The sequence below is a fragment of the Takifugu rubripes genome, chromosome 12 (assembly GCF_901000725.2).
Source record: "Takifugu rubripes chromosome 12, fTakRub1.2, whole genome shotgun sequence".
Classification (NCBI taxonomy): domain Eukaryota; kingdom Metazoa; phylum Chordata; class Actinopteri; order Tetraodontiformes; family Tetraodontidae; genus Takifugu; species Takifugu rubripes.
In genome coordinates, this window is record NC_042296.1 from 275001 (window position 1) to 295762 (window position 20762).

Below are 20762 nucleotides of genomic sequence, written 5' to 3' on the forward strand. Positions count from 1 at the left end.
AGTGCTGTAGATCCACCCCTTCACCATCATTCTGAAAGACATGTGTATGTCTTTATTGACATGTACAGTGTTTTATTCTGTGCAAGGTTGAAATGAAAAGTGAATTCGATTTTTTGTAACCCTAGCCTGTGACTGTAGAATGTGATGAAAAATAGAACATACAATGTGAGCAGTTTACTGTACCTGTCAGCCACAGCGTGAGCAGCGAATGTCTCACATTATAGTAAAAATATTTATATATGAAACAGTTGATGTCATATTCATAATAAAGCAATGCATATAGCGCATTGTTGCACTGAATCTGACACTTTAAAAATATTTATAAGTAGGGAAAAGGGTTTGTATGATTGTATAAAATAGCTGTAGACATGAAGAAATCCATAATATTCATAACATTAATATTGAATTCAAATATTAAGGACAAACACACACAGGCCCACACAGACACACACAGGCACAGACACACACACACAAGCACACATGCACACACACACGCATGCATGCCTTTAACATCAAGTTAAAATTGACGGGTGATATTCAGGTTCAGATTCCTTTATTTGTCCGACACGGGGAAATTTACAGTGCAACAGCAGCAAAAGCACGCAGATTTTTAAAAAAGAATAGAAAATATATAAATAAAGAGATGTATATATATAATAATCCAAGATAAATGGATAATCAATTATATCAATGATCACTGCCTGCAAAGACATTAATAATATACAAACATGGATGAGCTTGTGGGCAGTGAAGGCCAAAAATAACATTGAAAAATCAGAAAGATGAAAGACTGGGGCATAATAATAAAGAGGTAGACATTTCATTTGGTTTGACAACTACTCTGCCAAGCTAGCAACGACATTCCTTCACCGGTTGATACAGGAGTGCACAGACCCCAGTATATTTGTGGCAAATGCGGAGGAAGCTATGCTGGTGATATGACTCCTGGAAGTAGCTTGGGCAGAGCAGAGCCTATAGAAAGATGTTTTCTGTCAGTTATCGTTATGAGTGTCAAAACCAGAATGAATGCCTACTCAAAGTCCACCAAAAACATAAGGACGGGGAACCCAACTCATCATCCTCCTGGGTCAGAGGTAGACCCGTGTGCCCACCACAATGTAGGAAAGCACTATCAGTTTGAAGGCTGCATGCTCAGCAGGTTGATGGTTCTTTGTTGCAATATGACTTCTACAGTTGCTGTTGATCTGGCTGCACGTGTAATGCTATTCCCAGTTTATGAATTCAACCCCACGGGGTGGCTGTAGTTGTATTAGTGGAATTCTGTATTCATCAGCCATCTCTTACTCTTCGACTCACTCTTCGTTTGTCACAGAGCATAAACAGCAAATTCAAATCTACCAATGTAATTAGAAGATTTGCAAAGTAAATGAAATAAATCTTAGAGCTATTAAACAAGAGCTAACTTCCCATTGTTTGTTGAGTTGGTCTTTCCCACATAGAAAACCATCAACTGGGGCTTCTCTTTGCAGTTACAGGAGGAAAGGCTGTTTTTCCTTTGTGGTTTAACCTTTGTGGTTGTGGTTTAAAACAAAGCTATCTTGAGACTATGTGATACCAGCACGGCCTCTTTGTTTCCTCTCTTGTTAGGCCATGTCCCAGCTAACAGTACTCTCCTGGATTCTACTCATAAAATATTTTCTGTTAGCTCCATAATCCTTCATTGTAAGAGAAGCCCCCAGACTGAAACCACCAATAATTCACCCAGACACTTGTTCTTTGGATTTGTTTTAGCTTGCTGCATATTTCCTACAAAGACAAACCAGGAAATAAAAAAAGTGTTGTTTTTCTTCAGCGCATTTCTAATACTTAATTGTGCAGTCATTTTGTATTCGTCAGGATAACTTTTGAAATATTACTATTCATGTTTACTGCCATTGATGTCCTATTTGGATGTTTCCTAAAGCACTTCATTGGGTCCCTTTGGAAAGATAATACATTTTGATATGATGAAATTTTGTTGTTAAAAAAAGATATTAAATGTTGTAAGCACCCTTTGAATACATGCACGCGCGCGCACACACACGCACATACATTTTCTTTCTGTTAAAAAAAATAGAATGATGTGCAAAAGTGCTGTATTAGCAGTTTTCAACATTGCTTTGCATAATCTACTTTCTTAAAGGTATGCACAGATTCACGAGGTAATTGCAGAATTGAATTAATATTATTGTTAAGCTTTCATTTTGTGTATTGAAAAATGATTTTGTGGGCATTTCTATTCTTAATGCTAGTATTAATGCATAACGTTAGTACATGATATTGATAATGATAAGGTCTCTGTCAAATATCTATTGGCCTTGAGACATTTAAAATAGTTGAGTTTGAATCCATCTGCGACAGGATCATTTCGTTGTCTCAATTTTTGTATTATGATCTTTTGCACTCTGTACCTTTCTAGCCTGATGTCTGAGAGAAACAATAGCCTGATGCTGATCAAACCTTTCCAGGCCTTTGGACAGAATCAAATCAAAATCAAATCAATCTTTATTTATATAGCGTCTTATACAATCAAAATTGTTTCAAGGCGCTTTCCAGAATCCCAGGGCCTAACCCCCAACAAGCAATAGTGGCAAGGAAAAACTTCCCTTTAACAGGAAGAAAACTTGAGCAGGACCAGGCTCCTGTAGGGGGACCCTCCTGCTGATGGCCGGCTGGGTAGAGAGAGAGGAGAGGGGGGAGGACAGGTAGAGGATAGAATGGAGAGAAGAGGGGAGGGGAGGCACAGAGCACAGAAACACATACAAAAATACACTATTTATGCAAGCCGCCAGCCGAGTGGGTCAGCGGGGCCGGAGGTCATCACGCAGCTCCGAAGGTGGCGGTACCTGTAAATGAATACAGAAGGGGGGGGGGGGAGTAGAAAAACTACACAAGAATCAGCATAACTAGTCGAGGAGGAGAGGAGAGGAGAGGAGAGGAGAGGAGAGGAGAGGAGAGGAGAGGAGAGGAGAGGAGAGGAGAGGAGACGAGACCATGACCCAGTGGGGTGACAGAGGCCTGTCAGGTGATCATGTTTCTGGACCCCGGCAGCCTTGGCCTATAACAGCATAGCTAAGATGTTAACCTAATGATTAGACGACCCCCTAAGTATGATAGTTTGTCTGTCTATGATAGTAACTGGAACTGCAGAATTATGTCTGTGTAGATTCTCAATCATCCAGGTCATTGTATCCAAGGTAGTTTTCTATGTCAACTGGACTGGGTTTCTTCTGTTGAAGACGTTTTGCCTTCTATCCAGAAGGCTTCTTCAGTTCTCAAACTGCAGAATTAGTAACAATAAGCTTTTTCAAAGAGGTAGGTTTTAAGACGAGGTGCTATTCAGCGCTGTGATGGAAACATTAAATGCCATAATTAGGGTGGTGTCATTTGTCAATTAGCAGAACTCCAGTTCCTTGATGTGCAGGGCAATTGAAGCTGGTCAGCCAAGCACTGCAAAACATCTACACCATATATCCTATTAACAATCTACATTACACAAAGGCATGTAAACATATATTAGGCTACATTTTATTTAAAAACTTGGAATAGTGTTGGTGCCATATGTTACAGCAGATGTGTTGTAACAGATATGGAGATATGGACTGTGTATTTAGCACTCTGAATTTAAAGTAATTTATGTTTTCAGCCCACTTCATTTCCTGCAGTGACCCTAATTTATATTCAATTACTCTTAAGATGCACTCACACGAGTTTAGTCTTACCATTGCTGTTAGGACACATGCTGTGTGAATAACAAAAAGCAAACAAAAAACATCCATTTGCCATCTATTAAAATTTATTTTAGGTTGTGTTGCAGTTGTTTTTACCTGATGTTTTAGAAACTGTATCAACCAGCTCTAAAGATTTCAACATTCTATGACAGAAGCTTTATGTAAAAATTAAAAAAAATAATTGTATTAAACATTTGTTATGTCATAATAATTGAGTCCCAATCAACTTAACCATTCATTTCTCTCGTATTTTATTTTTGTTGCAATTTTGAAATCAGATTTGGATTGCAGAAAACTGGCATAATTAATTTCTTTAAGTACAATTAACTTTCAACGACAATAGACTCTAATGGTTTAATTTAGCTCGTAGAGTCTGTAGAAACCCCTCCCCCCCTCCTTCCCCCCAGGGGTGACAAGTGACAGCATTTCTGCAAGCAGGCTGACTGCAGCCTGACTTTATTTATCCTTTCTTCTCAGCCTGTAACTGAACCAGTCATCTCAGAGCCTGCAGGCTTCTCTTGCTCTGGAAGCTATGGAAATGAACAACCTCTGATGTGTAATCTGCTCTTTTTAGCATGTTTGCTCACACCTCTCTGGACCTCTTCAAACTCATGTGGCCCCGTTTCTTTCTTCACACTTCTCTCCAGATCTTTTCCTCTTCTATTCCTCCTCCAGTCTCACCCTTTCGATTTGCTGCCTCCAGTTTCTGTCAATGTCTGCTTTGAGACTCTGTCTAGGTCATTTTCTGTTGGAAATCATTTTTCTGGAGTTTCTTTCCTCCAGCTTTTTTGCCTTCAGTTTCCTTTACAATTCTATCTTTTTCCTATCATTTGTATACATTTATATATTTTAGCTCTATATAGCTCTTCAAACTCCAGTCTTGGTTGATTGTCTTCATTTTTACATCATATTTCAGTAATTTAATAATGATTTTCAATCCGTACCTCTCACCCCAACACAATACTTTTGACCTCACAGCTTGGGTGGTATATGCAATGGCAGCTGGATTACCTGTGCAGTTTATCCAACTTCTTCACATCATATACTAATTTCAGTGTGTAGATCTTGACATTGTGAGCATCTTGCATGTTTTTGGATGTTATTTTGGTTGAGAGCTGTTTTGTAAACTTGATGTTTGTGTGGCTTTACAGTAGTGCTTTGAGACAGTTTAATCTGCTGTGCATTAAGCTCTCTTAGCCAGTGTACTCCAGTGCCTTCATTCACTAATCATCTTGAGCTGACATATAAATGCATGTATTACCCAAACAATGCTTTCTCTTCCTCTTTGTCTCTCACACCGTCTTTATCCACTGACTTGCACACTTGCTGTTCTTTTAGCTCTACAGTGTGGTATGTAATATATTGTTCCAGCCAATCCCTGGCTTATTGCAATCACCCAGAGCAAACTAGCATTTAACAGACTTTTATCCTCTATTTTCTTATGCAACAACCTAAGGGGCCCTGTAACAGAAACAGCAAGGGACCTTGTCACAGAACATATTTTTATCATTGCAAGAACAGACTCTGGTTGGGAAGGCAGAGGGTTGGCTCATGGTGTGCTGGATCAATATGGGATTCATATGTGGTTTGTGGAAGAGGGAGCTGAATATCAGTAAAAGAAGGAACCGGGAAAGGTAAAATGGCAACAGAAGTGGAGAGTGCTGCTGGGAAAAGGAATTTTGTTAAACTCAGAGGTGGGATAATTAAATCAAAACAGTATAAACTCAAAAGGTCACTAGAATTACAACATGGCTACCAATGGAGGCACTGCGGAGCTGCTGGACTTCACATAGATTAATAAAGGATTACATATTCCCTTTTCTGATTTGTGTGATCCTCCCTCTGTTGCTTTTTTGTTACTTTCATGAAATAGAATTATTTATTCAGTCAATAATTCTGAGAAAATAAATGTATTTCTTTTCATTCATAGCTACAAAGACTCCAAATTTTCTAATGACTACATTTTATGAAAATGAGCCTATCAGCATATTTTTTGTGCAAATCCTTTCCCATAATTTGTCTCGTCTCATCTCGTTTTCTCTCGCTTATCCAAATCCGGGTCGCGGGGGCAAAAGCTTCAGGAGGGATGCCCAGACAGCCCTCTCCCCGGCCACTTCCATCAGTTCAAATCAAATCAAATCAAATCAAATCAATCTTTATTTATATAGCGTCTTATACAATCAAAATTGTTTCAAGGCGCTTTCCAGAATCCCAGGGCCTGACCCCAGACAAGCAACAGTGGCAAGGAAAAACTCCCCTTTGACAGGAAGAAACCTTGAGCAGGACCAGGCTCATGTAGGGGGACCCTCCTGCTGATGGCCGGCTGGGTAAAGAGAGAGGAGAAGGGAGAGGACAGGTAGAGGATAGAATGGAGAGGAGAGGAGAGGGTAGAGGAGAGGAGAGGGGTAGAGGAGAGGAGAGGGAGAGGAGAGGCACAGAGCACAGAAACACACACAAAAATATGATATACAATCACTTCAGCGGGGCCGGAGGTCATTACGCAGCTCCAAAGACGGCGATACCTGTAAATAAATAGAGGGGGGGGGGGCAGAAAAACTACACAAGAATCAGCATAACTAGTCTGCTTGAGTTCCCCCGGGGGACCCCAGCCGCTCCCAAGCCAGGCGAGAGATGTAATCCCTCCACCTAGTCCTGGGCTGGCCACGAGGCCTCCTCTCGGTGGGACATGTCCGGAACACCTCTAAAAGGCATCCTGGCCAGATGTCCGAGCCACCCCAGATGACTCCTCTTGATGTGGAGAAGCAGCGGTTCTACTCCAAGCTCCTCCCAGATGTCCGGGCTTCTCACCCTGTCTCTAAGGTTGAGCCCGGCCACCCTGCGGAGAAAACTCATTTCGGCCGCTTGTATCCGCGATCTCATTCTTTTGGTCATCACCCAACGTTGATGGCCATAGGTGAGGATTGGGACGTAGATTGACCGGTAAATCGTGAGCTTCGCCTTCCGGCTCAGCCCTCCTTCTTTACCATGACAGATTGGTTAAGTGCCCGCATCACTGCTGACGCCGCTCTAATCCGCCTGTCAATCTCATGTTCCATCCTACCATCCCTCGTGAACAAGATCCCAAGATACTTAAACTCCTCCACCTGAGGCAGGACCTCCTCCCCGACCCGGAGAAGGCACTCTACCTTTTTCCGAGCGAGGACCATGGACTCTGACTTGGAGGTGCTGATCCGCATCCATGCTGCTTCACACTCGGTCGTGAACCGCCCCAGCATGTGTTGGAGTTCCTTGCTCGATGGTGCCAGAAGAACTACGTCATCTGCAAAAAGCAGCGACGAGATCTTCCACCTACCGAACTCGACACCCTCCACTCCCCGGCTGCACCTAGAAATTCTGTCAATAAAAGTTATGAACAGAACTGGTGGCAAGGGACAGCCCTGTCCAACCCTCACTGGGAATGAGTCCGACTTACAACCGGCTATCGGGACCAAGCTCCTGCTCCTTCGGTAGAGGGACTGGACGGCCCTTATCAAGGGACCATCCACCCCATACTCCCGGAGCACCCCCCACAGGATGCTCCTGGGGACCCGGTCATAGGCCTTTTCCAAGTCCACAAAGCACATGTGGACCAGTAGGGAAACTCCAAACTCCCAACTCCCCAGCAAGGGTAAAGAGCTGATCCGTGGTTCCACGACCAGGCCGAAACCCACATTGTTACTCCTCGATCAGAGGTTCGACGATCGATCTAATCCTCTTTTCCAGCACCCTGGCATAGACTTTCCCAGGGAGGCCGAGGAGTGTCATCCCCCTATAGTTGGAACACACCCTCTGGTCCCCACTCTTAAAAATAGGGACCACCATCCCAGTCTGCCAGTCCAGGGGCACTGCCCCCGATGTCTTCGCAATGTTGCAGAGGCGTGTAAACCAGGACAGCCCTACAACATCCAGCGCCTTAAGACACCCTGGGCGGATCTCATCCGCCTCCAGAGCTCCGCCGCCAGGCGGGCGGGCACTGTCCAACTGCCACCCTTTGGCAGTATTAATGCCAAAGGATGGAATTAGCAGTTAATTGATAACAAATTAGATTTAAACCAAATGAATGTGTAAGCTGAGAGGGACCGAAGTGAATTTATGAATGTCTTAGAAAGTGAGGCTTGTGAATTTTGAAGAAAAGGTAAAAATCTGAATTTGTGGAGAAGAGCAAACAGAAATGTCCACTTTATAAAATCCTTTCATTGCACCTCAGGAGACAATAGTAGTTTCCTGATTTTTAATAATAAAGTAGCCGCTAAAATTTATAAGTCTCCAAGTTTTGTTGGCCTTAGTGACTCCTGATTGGTCACGGTGTATTATGCTATAGGAGGGCCTGTTTTTTTTTTCCAGAGCTTTTCATGATTTTTAATTTATATGATAAATGGGGCATATGGCACTGTGGTATTTTTATCCGGTTCAAGTAGCAGGTTCAGTTTTTTGAGTTGAGATGTCTTTTATCTATAAAATTGAAATTAGCATGGCCGTAAGGAGCCTTGTGGAGTTTAACCACTGGGAACTGTAAATCCAGAGCCATGACCTGTTCTTAATTAGCATTGAGAGCTCCATACTTGAAATGAATAATTGTATTTATTTGATGATTTATCTTTACTGATTAACTAAACATCTGCCTCATTCGTTTTGGTGTTCAATGTTAAGTCTTTTCTATCTTAAATGACTTTCTCATTAATGTCATTTGGTTTCTCTGACCTCTCAGGATGTGTTCTTGTGTTAAAGTAGCACAAGCAACTTCCAAAGGGTTTATTTTCAGTTTAAATTCTGATAGAATTGGTTGAGATATGTTCTTTGGGGCTTCAGTACTTTGATTCAGAAGTTTTTCTTTGATGCATTTCATATATTCCTCAAATATAAAGTCTGAAAATGACTTTAGTAATAGTGAATCCTACTTACAGTATATTAATTGTACTTTGAATGAAACTACAGTGAGTTGGCCTATAACATGCATCTGAAGATTTTGATTATAGAACACCTCTGTGAATGTACTTAGCTTCTGTCTTTACCCATTTCCTTCATTTTCTTTATTATGTTTAATGAATCCAAATGCATGAAATTACATGATTCCCCAAAGGATTTTACTGAAATGAATAAATCCTCATTCACATTAGTCATTTGCAGTTTTTTTTAATGTAAATTTCTCCTAATCTCCTCTTACTGAGTGCTCGTTTAGCCTTGAACTGGCTCTTTTAGGTTTAACAGAAACATTTTAACATAATTCAAATACAACTGAACTTCAGATTATGCTTATATCACCCTTCTTTCTTGGTTTTGCAGGTATTGTCGGACAAAAGGTGCGAGTTGAGGAGGAGCTGGAGGCGTATCCCACAGAGTCTGTTGACCTGCGTTGCCAGTTTATTGATGGAGGTGGCCGAACTAAACTTACACAGGTACAAAGACAGTGTTTTATAACTGTGTCACCTAGAAATGTCAGTTTGTGGTTTTCTGATTGGGAAAATTCACAGGAATAATGTCCCGAAGCCTTAGGTCCTGTACTCTCTGTGTCTGCTTGTTTCAAACTGTTTACATACCCTATGATGGTCATATTAAAGTTTTTAGATGCATCTGTCGCGGACTTTTTAGCCGTTTGGAGAAGAAAAACTATTAATCTAAGTTACTGCGTAGGAGATGGTTTTAATCCAGTCAGTCGGTCAGGATACACACACGGAAGCGTGCGGAGAGATCCCTGCTCAATGTATACAGTTCTGATCTTATATAGTTGAAGGCCCGCCCCTGAGGTGCAGACGTCTTCACAGCATGTGTTTGCTGCATGCACAGGACACAGGACGCCAACACAGTAGGTGTGCACTGTATGCACCTCAGGAGTTTGGTGCCTTCACAGCGGGTGTTCCGGCTGGCGCAAGAAGTTGAATGACTGAGGATGTCCCCCCCTCAGTCCTTTGACGCTGGTCTTCCTTCAACCTTTGTTTCCATGTAAATGAATGAGGAACCAAATGGACTCCGTCTGCTCTCCCAGTCTCCATCACACCCTTCCTTTTGCTCTCAATTTACATTTCACAATAGAATACCATTTCAATTTCCTCCTTTTGTATACAATTTACATTCCACAATCAAATTCCATTTCACATCTTATGAAGCACCTTCTCGGGCACATCATCAGTGATAGTGCCTGGGTTCACGTGCATTCCAGACTCACTCACCCAGGCGACCCAACAGCAGATGAGCTGTTCCTGGCCTGTGTCCAAGAAGCGTTTGCCCAGAGGTGGAGAGGTGTGATTGGGAAGAACGGCCCCCCTTGATCTGAACCCGAGTGGTGTTTTGTTATTGGACTTCTGTGCTCGTCTCAGATTATCCATAACAAACACCTTTTTCAGGCATAAAGGCGTCCACATGTGCACTTGGCACCAGGACGCCTTAGGCCGCGGATCGATGATCGACTTTGTGGTCGTGTCATCGGAATTGCGGCCAAGAGAGGGGCAGAGCTGTCAACTGATCACCACCTGGTGGTGAGTTGGCTCCGATGGTGGGGAAGGATGCCGGACAGACCCAGCAGACCCAAACATATTGTGAGAGTCTCCTGTCAGAAGGAGCTTCAACTCACACCTCCGGGAGAGCTTTGACCCTGTCCCGGGGGAGGCGGGGGACATTGAGTCTGAGTGGACCATGTTTCGTGCCTCCATTGTTGAGGCAGCTGACCGGTGCTGTGGCCGCAATGTGGTTGGTGCCTGTCGTGGCGGCAATGCCCGAACCCACTGGTGGACATCAGCGGTGAGGGATGCCGTCATATCGGGCCTTATTGGCCTGTGGGACTCCTGAGGCACCAGATAGGTACCGGCAGGCCAAGCGGAGTGCAGCTACGGTGGTTGCCGAGGCAAAGACCTGGGCATGGGAAGAGTTCGGTGAGGCCATGGAGAACGACTTCCGGACGGCTTCAAAAAGATCGGCGTCCGCAGTAATTCGGACTCTGCACCGATCAATCTTCGTTCCTACCCTCACCTATGGTCATGAGCTTTGGGTAATGACCGAAAGAACAAGATCACGGGTACAAGCAGCCGAAATGTGCTTCATCCGTTGGGTGGCTGGGCTCTCCCTTAGAGATAGGGTGAGAAGCTCCGCCATCCGGGAGGAGCTCAGAGTAGAGCCGCTGCTCCTCTGCATTGAGAGGAGCCAGATGAGGTGGCTTGGGCATCTAGTTAGGATGCCCCCTGGACGCCTCCCTGGTGAGGTGTTCAGGGCATGTCCCTCCGGTAGGAGGCCCCCAGGAAGACCAAGGACATGTTGGAGAGACTATGTCTCTTGACTGGTCTGGGAATGCCTGGGAATTCCCCCGGACGAGCTGGAAGAAGTAGCTGGGGAGAGGGAAGCTGGGTCTCTCTGCTTAGGCTGCTGCCACTGCGACCCGACCCCGGATAAGCGGTAGAGGATGGATGTTTTGGGAGGTTCTTGATAATGAGTTCATATGTGACAGCACTACAGGGAATATTTTTCACCAAGTCATTGTTATATTTTTTGAACTGGAGGACACCAAAATTAAAGACCTTAAGGATGTTTCACTTCTCATCTCAGAGGTTTCTTCCGCTCTAAGATGCTAATGCAGATGTGGTTTAATGTGGCTAAAACCTAATGGGACTGAAAACAAAATAAATAAAAAAGGGGGGTCTTTGTGATCTGAATTTGAATTACCTGACAACTACCACCAAAAATGTTCTGTGTGCTCTCACCTAAGTACATCAAACAGAAATAAGATGAGGATTTTGCTTAACAGGTTAGTTTATCCAGTGTGTTCTCTTGAAAATTGAAGTTGCTGTCTGACTAATAGTCAATCACATTTTCATGCGATGTTCAGACTGAATTAATTACATAATTTCATCAGCTCATTTAGTCACAAAATTATCCTTTTGATCTTATCTCTTCTTATTTTTCAAAATGTGTATTCATGAACTTTATCCCCTAATGATAAAGACAATATCAGGATACTAGACAGAAAATAGCCTGTATTGATGAGTGGAAGTGCACATTGCACACAGAAATAACTAGTCTGCTTCTTTGTTAAAAATCAAGTTTAAAAAAACAAAACAAAAAAAAAAATTCTCTTGTTTTCAGGTGTCATGGATTTGGGAACCCACTGATGGCCAGAGAGACAATATCGCTGTTTTCCACCCCATGTATGGACAGAGTTTCCCCAACTTGTCCTTCAAGGATCGAGTTGTGTTCCTCCATAACAGCCTGGAGAACCCTTCCATCAGGATTTCGAACCTGAAAATGTCTGACGCTGGCCGTTATACATGCGAATATGCAACTTACCCATCTGGAAATGAGCAAGGGACAACTACCCTCATCATGCTTGGTGAGTTGATTATTTCTGATCCATACTTGGCATTTGAAAGAAGTATTTATCATTTTCTTTTTGTTTTTAGCCATAATTGCTATTCTTCTTGGTAAATGTGTTCAGTCATTTATGTGTAATCACAAACAAAAACCCTATTTGTGCTTTTTTTTAAATTAAAAAAAATACTTTTGAGTCTTGTATTTCTGAGGTAACATCCTGTTACATTATGAATAATTTAGAATGAAATATTACTTTAATAAATTCAAGACAGGCATAGACAAAGTCTCTCTTTCAGGTAAATAATCTTTGATCTATAAAATCAATTTTATTTAGTTTTCATTAGTAACTTCTTCACTAAAGGCGTCATCACTTTGTTATTGAACTATTAGAAGATGTTAAACATTATAACTCAACAATCAAGCTAGAAACATTCTGTTATTGCTGTTATTGTTTATACTGTTAAAACCGTTTATATAGTTTAAAGCACTGGATGACCAAAACTTGGAAGTTTGAACAAGCTTCAGTTACATATTTTATACAGTATATGCTGCTGTACTAGAGTCTACTCCACTAGACATGATGACTACAAATAGGATTAAATTGCAAACATTATATTACCCCTACAATTCTGAGAGGAAAATACAGTATAGTATTACATAGATGGGTGGGTGGACAAATGGCTATTTTACCACATGTTTGCTTAAGATGATGTAAAATATAGAAAGATCATGAAAAATGTAAGAGACATAATGTAAGATCATGTGGAGAATGTAAGCAGATAAAAGGTCTGGAGTTTGTTCCGGATGTGGTGTGAAATTGGGTGGAGACCAAAGAATTCTCAGTGAAGTTGAGAAATTGAGTGTCGTTAAGCTGTAAATAAGTTTTAAGAAAAACTTGATTAGAGGGACACCCTAAATGTGCGGAGCGGCCAAATAAGTTTAGTTCATTCTGTGAAATAGGAGTGCACTGAGCTCTGGAACTCCTAAAGGCCTGGATATCCTTGGAGAGAAACAGTGGTGGATGATTGCAGGATCATTGCCATGCTAAAGCCATACTCCTGTAGAATATTCACCTACAATAATATATATTGAAGCCAGAAATGAAATATTCTGCAATGGCTGCCAATCACCAGATCACAGCCAGGCCAATCAGGCATTGGCCTTCTAAGAGATGAGAGACACTCAACAGCAACTGAAATATAAAGGCAGGAGGAGGACAGGTGAGAGAGAATAGGTAGAACATAGGGATGCATTATATTGATTAAAATAAGCTGGCGGTAGAGTCAGGTTGGGTGGGTCAGCGGGGTCGGAGGTCAGTAGGTGAGCATACAGCTATGAAGGCAGCGATACCTGTAGATGAAGAAGGGGGGAGAAGCAGAAAATCGAGAGGAGAGGGGAAGGGAGGGGAGGGGACCATGCCTGTCAGGTGATCATGTTTCTGGACACTTTGAACTGAAGTTGACATAAAAAGACAGCAGAAGCTTTTCTTTAATATTTGGAATGGTTAAAGGCTGAGTAAGAAGCTTTTTACCTGTTAGCAGGAGGTACTGAGGGAAGGGGAGGAACCTGTCAGGTGATCATGTTTGTGGACCCCAGCAGCCTTGGCCTAGAGCAGCATAACTAAGATGTTAATCTAATAATTAGACGACCCCCTAAGTACAGTATGATCATTTGTATGTCTAGGACAGTAACTGGAACTACAGAATTAGTGACAATACGCTTTTTCTAAGAGGAAGGTTTTAAGTCTAATCTTAAAAGTACAGATGGAGTCAGCCTCCCGTACCTGGACAGGGAGCTGGTTCCACAGCAGGGGGGCCTGGTGGCTGAATGCTCGGCCCCCCATTCTACCACTAGAGCAGGGGTGTCAAACTCATTTTGGTCTGGGGGCCGAATACAGCTTAATCTGATCTCAAGCGGGCCGGGCCAGTAAACTCATTGCAAAATTACATCGAACTAACAATAAGCACAATTTTTTCTTTGTATTAGTCACTAATACTAATAATTAGTGCAAAGAAGAAGTCAATTATAAAAAAAATATTTATTAAATGAATTTTCCTTTTACTAAATACATTATGAACAACCTAAGAACTTAAAAAAGTAATTTTAACAACACTTTTACTTAGTAACTAAATAAGTCTTAACATTTATTTAAGTGCGCGATGCATACAACTGATCACAGTGATAGTAACAATGTTGCAAAACATTTAGTCACAGTCTTGTGGAACTTAAAAGCACTGTTTTTTCAACATCTTGAAAGCAATTTGAACAAGTGAATAACTTTCACAGCAATTACTTGTCTTGCTTAGTATTTGCCCCTGAAACTTGGCATCGTTTACCCTGCAAGTGCATCAATATTAGGCATCATGTCCTGAGAAGCAGCTAATTTCAGAATCTCATTTAACTGCTTATGTGTGAGCTTTGAGCGTAGCTTCGTTTTATTAATGTTCATTAGTGAGAAAACCTGCTCACAAAGATAGGTAGTCCCAAACATGGACAACATTGACAACAATCTAATCTAATTTTTGCAGCCAGTGCTGTCAATGTAGGATAGCCTGGTAGGAGGTACTTGTAAAATGTGTCTAAGCCCACAGAGGCAAATTTGTCTGATTGACAAAGTTGCATGTCAACGGGCAAATCAGAAGCTCTGACTGTGAATGGTGAGCGAAAAACTGCAAATTCTGTCTAAAAACCTGAAATCGTTTCTCAAACTCCCTCAACAACCGTGAATCAAAATTAACGCTTGCTGCGCACATATCTTTTAAACAGGGAAAATGAGCAGTGTCACCACTTGCTATCTGCGTCTCCCATAACCTGAGCTTTAGCTTGAATGCACGTATGCTGTCATAATGCTGTGTTATGATTTTTTTGCATCCTTGCAACATTTTGTTGAGATTATTCAAGTGCTCAGTAATGTCAACCATAAACGCAAGGTCCTGCAGCCACAGATGGCACTGTAATTCCTTAACAGGTTTACTTTTTTTCTCCATGAATTGACCAATTTTGCCACGTAAATCAAAGAAGCGCTTCAGCACAGCACCTCTGCTTAACCATCGTACTTCCGTGTGGGAAAGCACACCATGGGTAATGTTGCAGTCACTGAGAAGGCTGTCAAACTGACGATGATTGAGACCTCTGGCTCGGATGAAATTAACAGTTCGGACAACCACCTCCATGATGTGATCCATTTTTAGCGATTGGCTGCATAATGCCTCCTGATGCAAAATACAATGAAATGTCCAAAAATTACCCCCTCTATTTGTGGCTTGTACTTTATCTCTGAACTTTGTCACAACGCCTGCCTTTTTACCGATCATTGACGGCGCACCATCAGTAGCCAGGCTTACGGCGCGTTACCAGTCCGCCCCGATTCTGTCCAGTGCTCCAACTATGGAGCGGAAAATGTCCTCAGCTGTCGTGGTGTCGGTCATAGGCACCAGCTCGAGAAACTCCTCGCTGACAGTCAAAGTCTTGTCAACTCCATGAATGAATATGGCCAGTTGAGCGATGTCTGTAATATCAGTACTATCATCAATCGCAACAGAAAATGCCAGAAATGACTCCACTTTGCGTTTCATTTGGTGGTCCAAATCTGCCGATAGGTCCGAAATCCTGTCTGCCACGGTATTTCTTGTCAAGCTAATATTGGCAAAAGCATGTCGCTTCTCAGGACACACAATTTTGTGAGCCGTCAGCATGCCATTTTTGACTAACTCGCCATCACTATATGGCTTTGAGGCTAATGCTATTTGGCTCGCAATTAGGTAGCTAGCTTTCACCGCAGCATCACTGGCTTCTTGACTCCGGGTGAAAACAGATTGCTGTTTCCTCAGATGCACCATCATTTCATTTACCTTCTGTTTTCTCAGTTCTCCATGCAAGCTGCTGTATTTTTCACCATGCTGAGTTTCATAATGGCGTCGATTATTGTATTCTTTAAGCACCGAAACTTGCTGCTGGCACACTAGGCATACAGGTTTCCCATTCACCTCCGTGAACATATAAGAATATGTCCATTTTTCTTGAAAATCTGACACTCTGTGTCCACTTTTCTCCTTTTTGACAAAGACATTTCGCTGATGAGGGTGCGAGGCCAAGAGAAAAGTGGATAATGCAATTGCCGCCAACAGACGCTGAACAGATGTTCAATGCTACCATCTCCTAGTTTCGCCGCAGTGTTGCTGTACTAAAATACTGCGCCCCCTAGCGGACAATATACGAATCACACATTTTCAAGATTTTTTTTTTAATAATGCAGATTTATTCCTCGGGCCGTACCGAACCCCCAGGCGGGCCGGATCCGGCCCGCGGGCCAAATGTTTGACACCCCTGCCCTAGAGACTTTGGGGACCACAAGTAGACCAGCATTCTGAGAGCGTAGCAGTCTATTTGGATGATAAGGTGTCACTAGCTCCTCCAGGAGCAAACAAAGGAAGACAGCGTTCAGTGACGTCCATGTGTATCAGACATCAGGCAGTCAGTTCTTGCCCAGATGTACAATGTACTGAAAAACAACATTTTATTTACCGTATTTTCACGACTATAAGGCGCACCTAAAACACTGAGATTTTCTCAAAAATCGACGGTGCGCCTTGTGTGTAGACTGAGTTCCAAAATCTGCTGTGCGCCTTTGGTGGGTGCACTACGGTAAATGCTCCGCCAATCGATTAGCGGCACACCTACGCGTAAGGATCCCCTAAAATGGCGTCGGTCAAGCGAGACGCGTATGAATGAGGCTTACTTTAAACTGCAGGCCATCGGATATGTGGCTGAAAATGGCAATCGCGCAATCTTAGTGTTTTCGCTTTATGATTTATCTCTCCATACGCACAAGAACAACTGTTGTGCAGCGGCTGCCAGCGGATTACCAGGAGAGGGTGGCCATTTTCCGCACCTACTGTCGCGACATAGATAACCGCGCCCAGCCACATCACCAACATGGATGAGAGCCCTCTGACTTTTAACATCCCTTTGACCCACAAAGTGGAGAAAAAGGGACCGGCACGGTGGCGATACGCATAACGGGGCACGAGAAGTCGTCGTTCACCGTCGTTCACGGCTGCCACGGAAACGGACAGAGCGCAGGATGACGGAAGGCGAACACTCCTTCACAAAGACTATGAGGCAGCGGTGGGCAAGTTATGCCACCATATGTGGGTGGATTGTAGACACATGGGCTATGGTACCGTCTTCATGTATTGTAAGAGCTTTCACAAAATCAATGCTGAACCGGAACCGGTCGGTGAGTCCGATTCAGATGATTAAGAAGAGGAATTCGGGATGTTGGACATTGAAATAGTGCAGCTGTTTAATTCAGATACAGAAGATGAAAACTTTGATGGTTTTGTGGCGGAAGAATGAATATTTTGTTCAATAAATGTGTCGAAACTCACTGTTTTACTTATGTTGTCATTTTTTACTGTATGTTTCAGCATGCGCCTAATAATACGGTGTGCCTTATGTATGTTTTAAATACAGAAATAGCACCCGTAACTGAGACTGCGCCTTTTAATACAGTGCACCTTATGGTCGTGAAAATACGGTATGATCACAATCATTTCTCAATTATTATTTAGTGTCAGAGATGATACCCTAGATCAAAGAACAAGAGATATAGGTAACTTTCATAAAAAGTTATCTCAAAAATGTAAAAACAAAATCAATTTCCAATTCATGATGTCTATTCTGTCCCTTTTTACGCTCTCCTTCCTCCTTGAAGATACTGTTGTCCTATGAAAACAGTTATTGGCCAAAAATACCTTGCAGTGAGGCACATTGTAAGACGCATACAAACGCCACAGAGGGGAACAGGGAGACATGATATGTGTAGTACTAAAGACAGAATTGGAAGAGGAATCCCTTCCTTTTGTGTACTTGTAAAGCTTTAGCCTCATTGTAATGTATATGCCAGTAGTAGCGGATACTGTATAGATATGCTACAGGAAACCAATTCATTTTCCGTACATGCCAAGTTGTTACACACTGGAAGCAGCTCACAAACAAAAGAACACATGGGAGATAGAAAAGTTGGCTGCATTGCAGGGAAGACATATAAAGATATTCTGGCAGAGTTGCACACGGATGCGGTTTAAGCCTCCCAAATTGCTGTTGTTGGCACAAAACAGGGCAATGATGGGAAAATACCTGCTGGAAAGCTCCTTGGCTCATCTTTTGCCTAGAGATGAAAAGCCTGGCTCTCTAGGAGAGATAACAGTCAGTCAGAAAAGAAAAAATTCTTAGATTATTGGATATGGAATCCTTGCAAATCAAATTAGACATTATTACATCCATATCTTGTGGAGCCAATAAGATTACATTTTATTGTGTATTGAACCACCATCACCACAATGATATCACAAATGATTAAAGAATGAATGCATAATCCTGACAGCCAATGTATTCTGACTTATTGCTGACAGCATCACTGCCAACTAATCTTATTACCATTTATTGAGGTGTGAATCATGTATCTGTCAGCTGGTAATGAATGATGTATCATCTTAGACACGGACCATACAAAATAAATGTTAGACAATTACTCTATATTGTATTAGATATTGTGTAGCCAGGAGGGCAGAAATACATGTGTAAGTAAGAAGCAGTGGTTCATCAAGTTGTCCAATCAGCACACGAACCAGCCAGAAAATATTTCTCACGTGATGTCAATCTGGCTGGCATTTACGAGGGATACATATCATTAGCATTTTGTCGATACTGATAATGATATTTAGCATTATTGGTGTAAACAAAGATGTGAAAATATGTTTAAATATTCATTAATTTCAATATATAAAAAGAGGGAGTAACAGCACTGTCATTTTGTAACATCAGGGAAGCCTCTTCTCAACACCTGTCTTTAGAGCCTTAAGCATGTCACACTAGCAGCACACCACCATCCATACAGTAATGCTAAGTGCCTTAAAAGGAACTTTCCATGTAATGCTTCAACAGAAGCTAAACTTTGCAATTATAAGTGCTTACTAGAAGTTAGCTAAGGCAACGTCTGCTACAGCTTTGTTCCCTAAACTACTTGGTAACCACTTTTTCCTGCAGTCATCTGTATTTGCCCTCTTTAGGCGATGGTAAATGGGGATCCCTTGGCTACTTCCCGGTTCACATTCCTTTAAAGATACATTTTATTTACAATCACAGAAATGACATTAACTTATATTTGCAGAGTCAATAACTACAACCAAAACAAGTCTACTCACCATGACATCTAATGAGAAAAAAACAGTGGCTTGCAAAGCATACAAACACACCATTATCCATCAGCTTTATTCCATGAGCTCCTAGCAAATGCTTCATTTAGTTAAAGGTGTTTTCCCCCTTGCATGCAACTACTTTTGTACAAATATTGTATTTAGCCAGGTTTACAGTCCATCCATCCATCCATCCATTCTCTACCGCTTATCCGGGATCGGGTCGCGGGGGCAGCAGCCTAAGGAGAGAAGTCCAGACTTCCCTCTCCCCAGCTACCTCCTCCAGCTCATCCGGAGGGATCCCCAGGCGTTCCCAGGCCAGCCGAGAGACATAGTCTCTCCAACATGTCCTGGGTCTCCCCGGGGGTCTCCTACCGGAGGGACATGCCCTGAACACCTCACCAGGGAGGCGTCCAGGGGGCGTCCTGACTAGATGCCCAAGCCACCCCATCTGGCTCCTCTCAACGCGGAGGAGCAGCGACTCTACTCCGAGCTCCTCCCGGATGGCAGAGCTTCTCACCCTATCTCTAAGGGAGAGCCCAGCCACCCTACGGAGGAAGCTCATTTCAGCCGCTTGTACCCGTGATCTTGTTCTTTCGGTCATTACCCAAAGCTCATGACCATAGGTGAGGGTAGGAATGAAGATCGACCGGTAAATCGAGAGCTTCGCCTTTCGGCTCAGCTCTCTCTTCACCACAACGGACCGGTGCAGAGTCCGCATTACTGTGGACGCCGCACCGATCCGCCTGTCGATCTCCTGCTCCATTCTTCCCTCACTCGTGAACAAGACCCCGAGGTACTTAAACTCCTCCACTTGGGGCAGGATCTCCTCCTTTACCCGGAGAAGGCACTCCACCTTTTTCCGGTCGAGAACCATGGCCTCGGATTTGGAGGTGCTGATTCTCATCCCAGCCGCTTCACATGCGGCGGCGAACCGAACCAGTGATAGTTGGAGGTCACGGGCCGATGAAGCCAACAGGACCACATCATCCGCAAAAAGCAGAGACGCGATCCTGAGGTCACCAAACCGGATCCCCTCAACACCATGACTGCACCTAGAAATTCTGTCCATAAAAATTATGAACAGAATCGGTGACAAAGGGCAGCCCTGGCGGAGGCCAACCCTCACCGGAAACGAGTTCGACTTACTGCCAGCAATTCGGACCAAACTCTGGCACCGATCGTACAGGGAGCGGACAGCCCGTATCAGCGGGCCCGACACCCCATACTCTCGGAGGACCCCCACAGGACCCCCCGAGGGACACGGTCGAATGCCTTCTCCAAGTCCACAAAACACATGTGGACTGGTTGGGCAAACTCCCATGCACCCTCGAAGACCCTGCGGAGGGTGTAGAGCTGGTCCACTGTTCCACGCCCAGGACGAAAACCACATTGCTCCTCCTGAATCCGAGGTTCGACTATCCGGCGGACCCTCCTCTCCAGTACCCCTGAATAGACCTAACAGGGAGGCTGAGGAGTGTGATCCCCCTATAGTTGGAACACACCCTCCGGTCCCCCTTCTTAAAAAGAGGGACTA

General features: G+C 43.2%; 1 protein-coding gene across 4 annotated transcripts in view; it reads left to right on the forward strand.

The window, feature by feature from the left end:
- pvrl2l (PVR cell adhesion molecule related 2 like) overlaps positions 1 to 20762 on the forward strand; it is a 194229-nt gene that overhangs the window by 53375 nt on the left and 120092 nt on the right. For all 4 annotated transcript variants that reach the window (XM_029845620.1, XM_029845621.1, XM_011619797.2 and 1 more), the window contains 2 exons: positions 9015 to 9127; positions 11802 to 12045. In XM_029845620.1, the coding sequence (XP_029701480.1) occupies positions 9015 to 9127; positions 11802 to 12045 (357 nt within the window). The remainder of the gene's footprint in view (positions 1 to 9014; positions 9128 to 11801; positions 12046 to 20762) is intronic.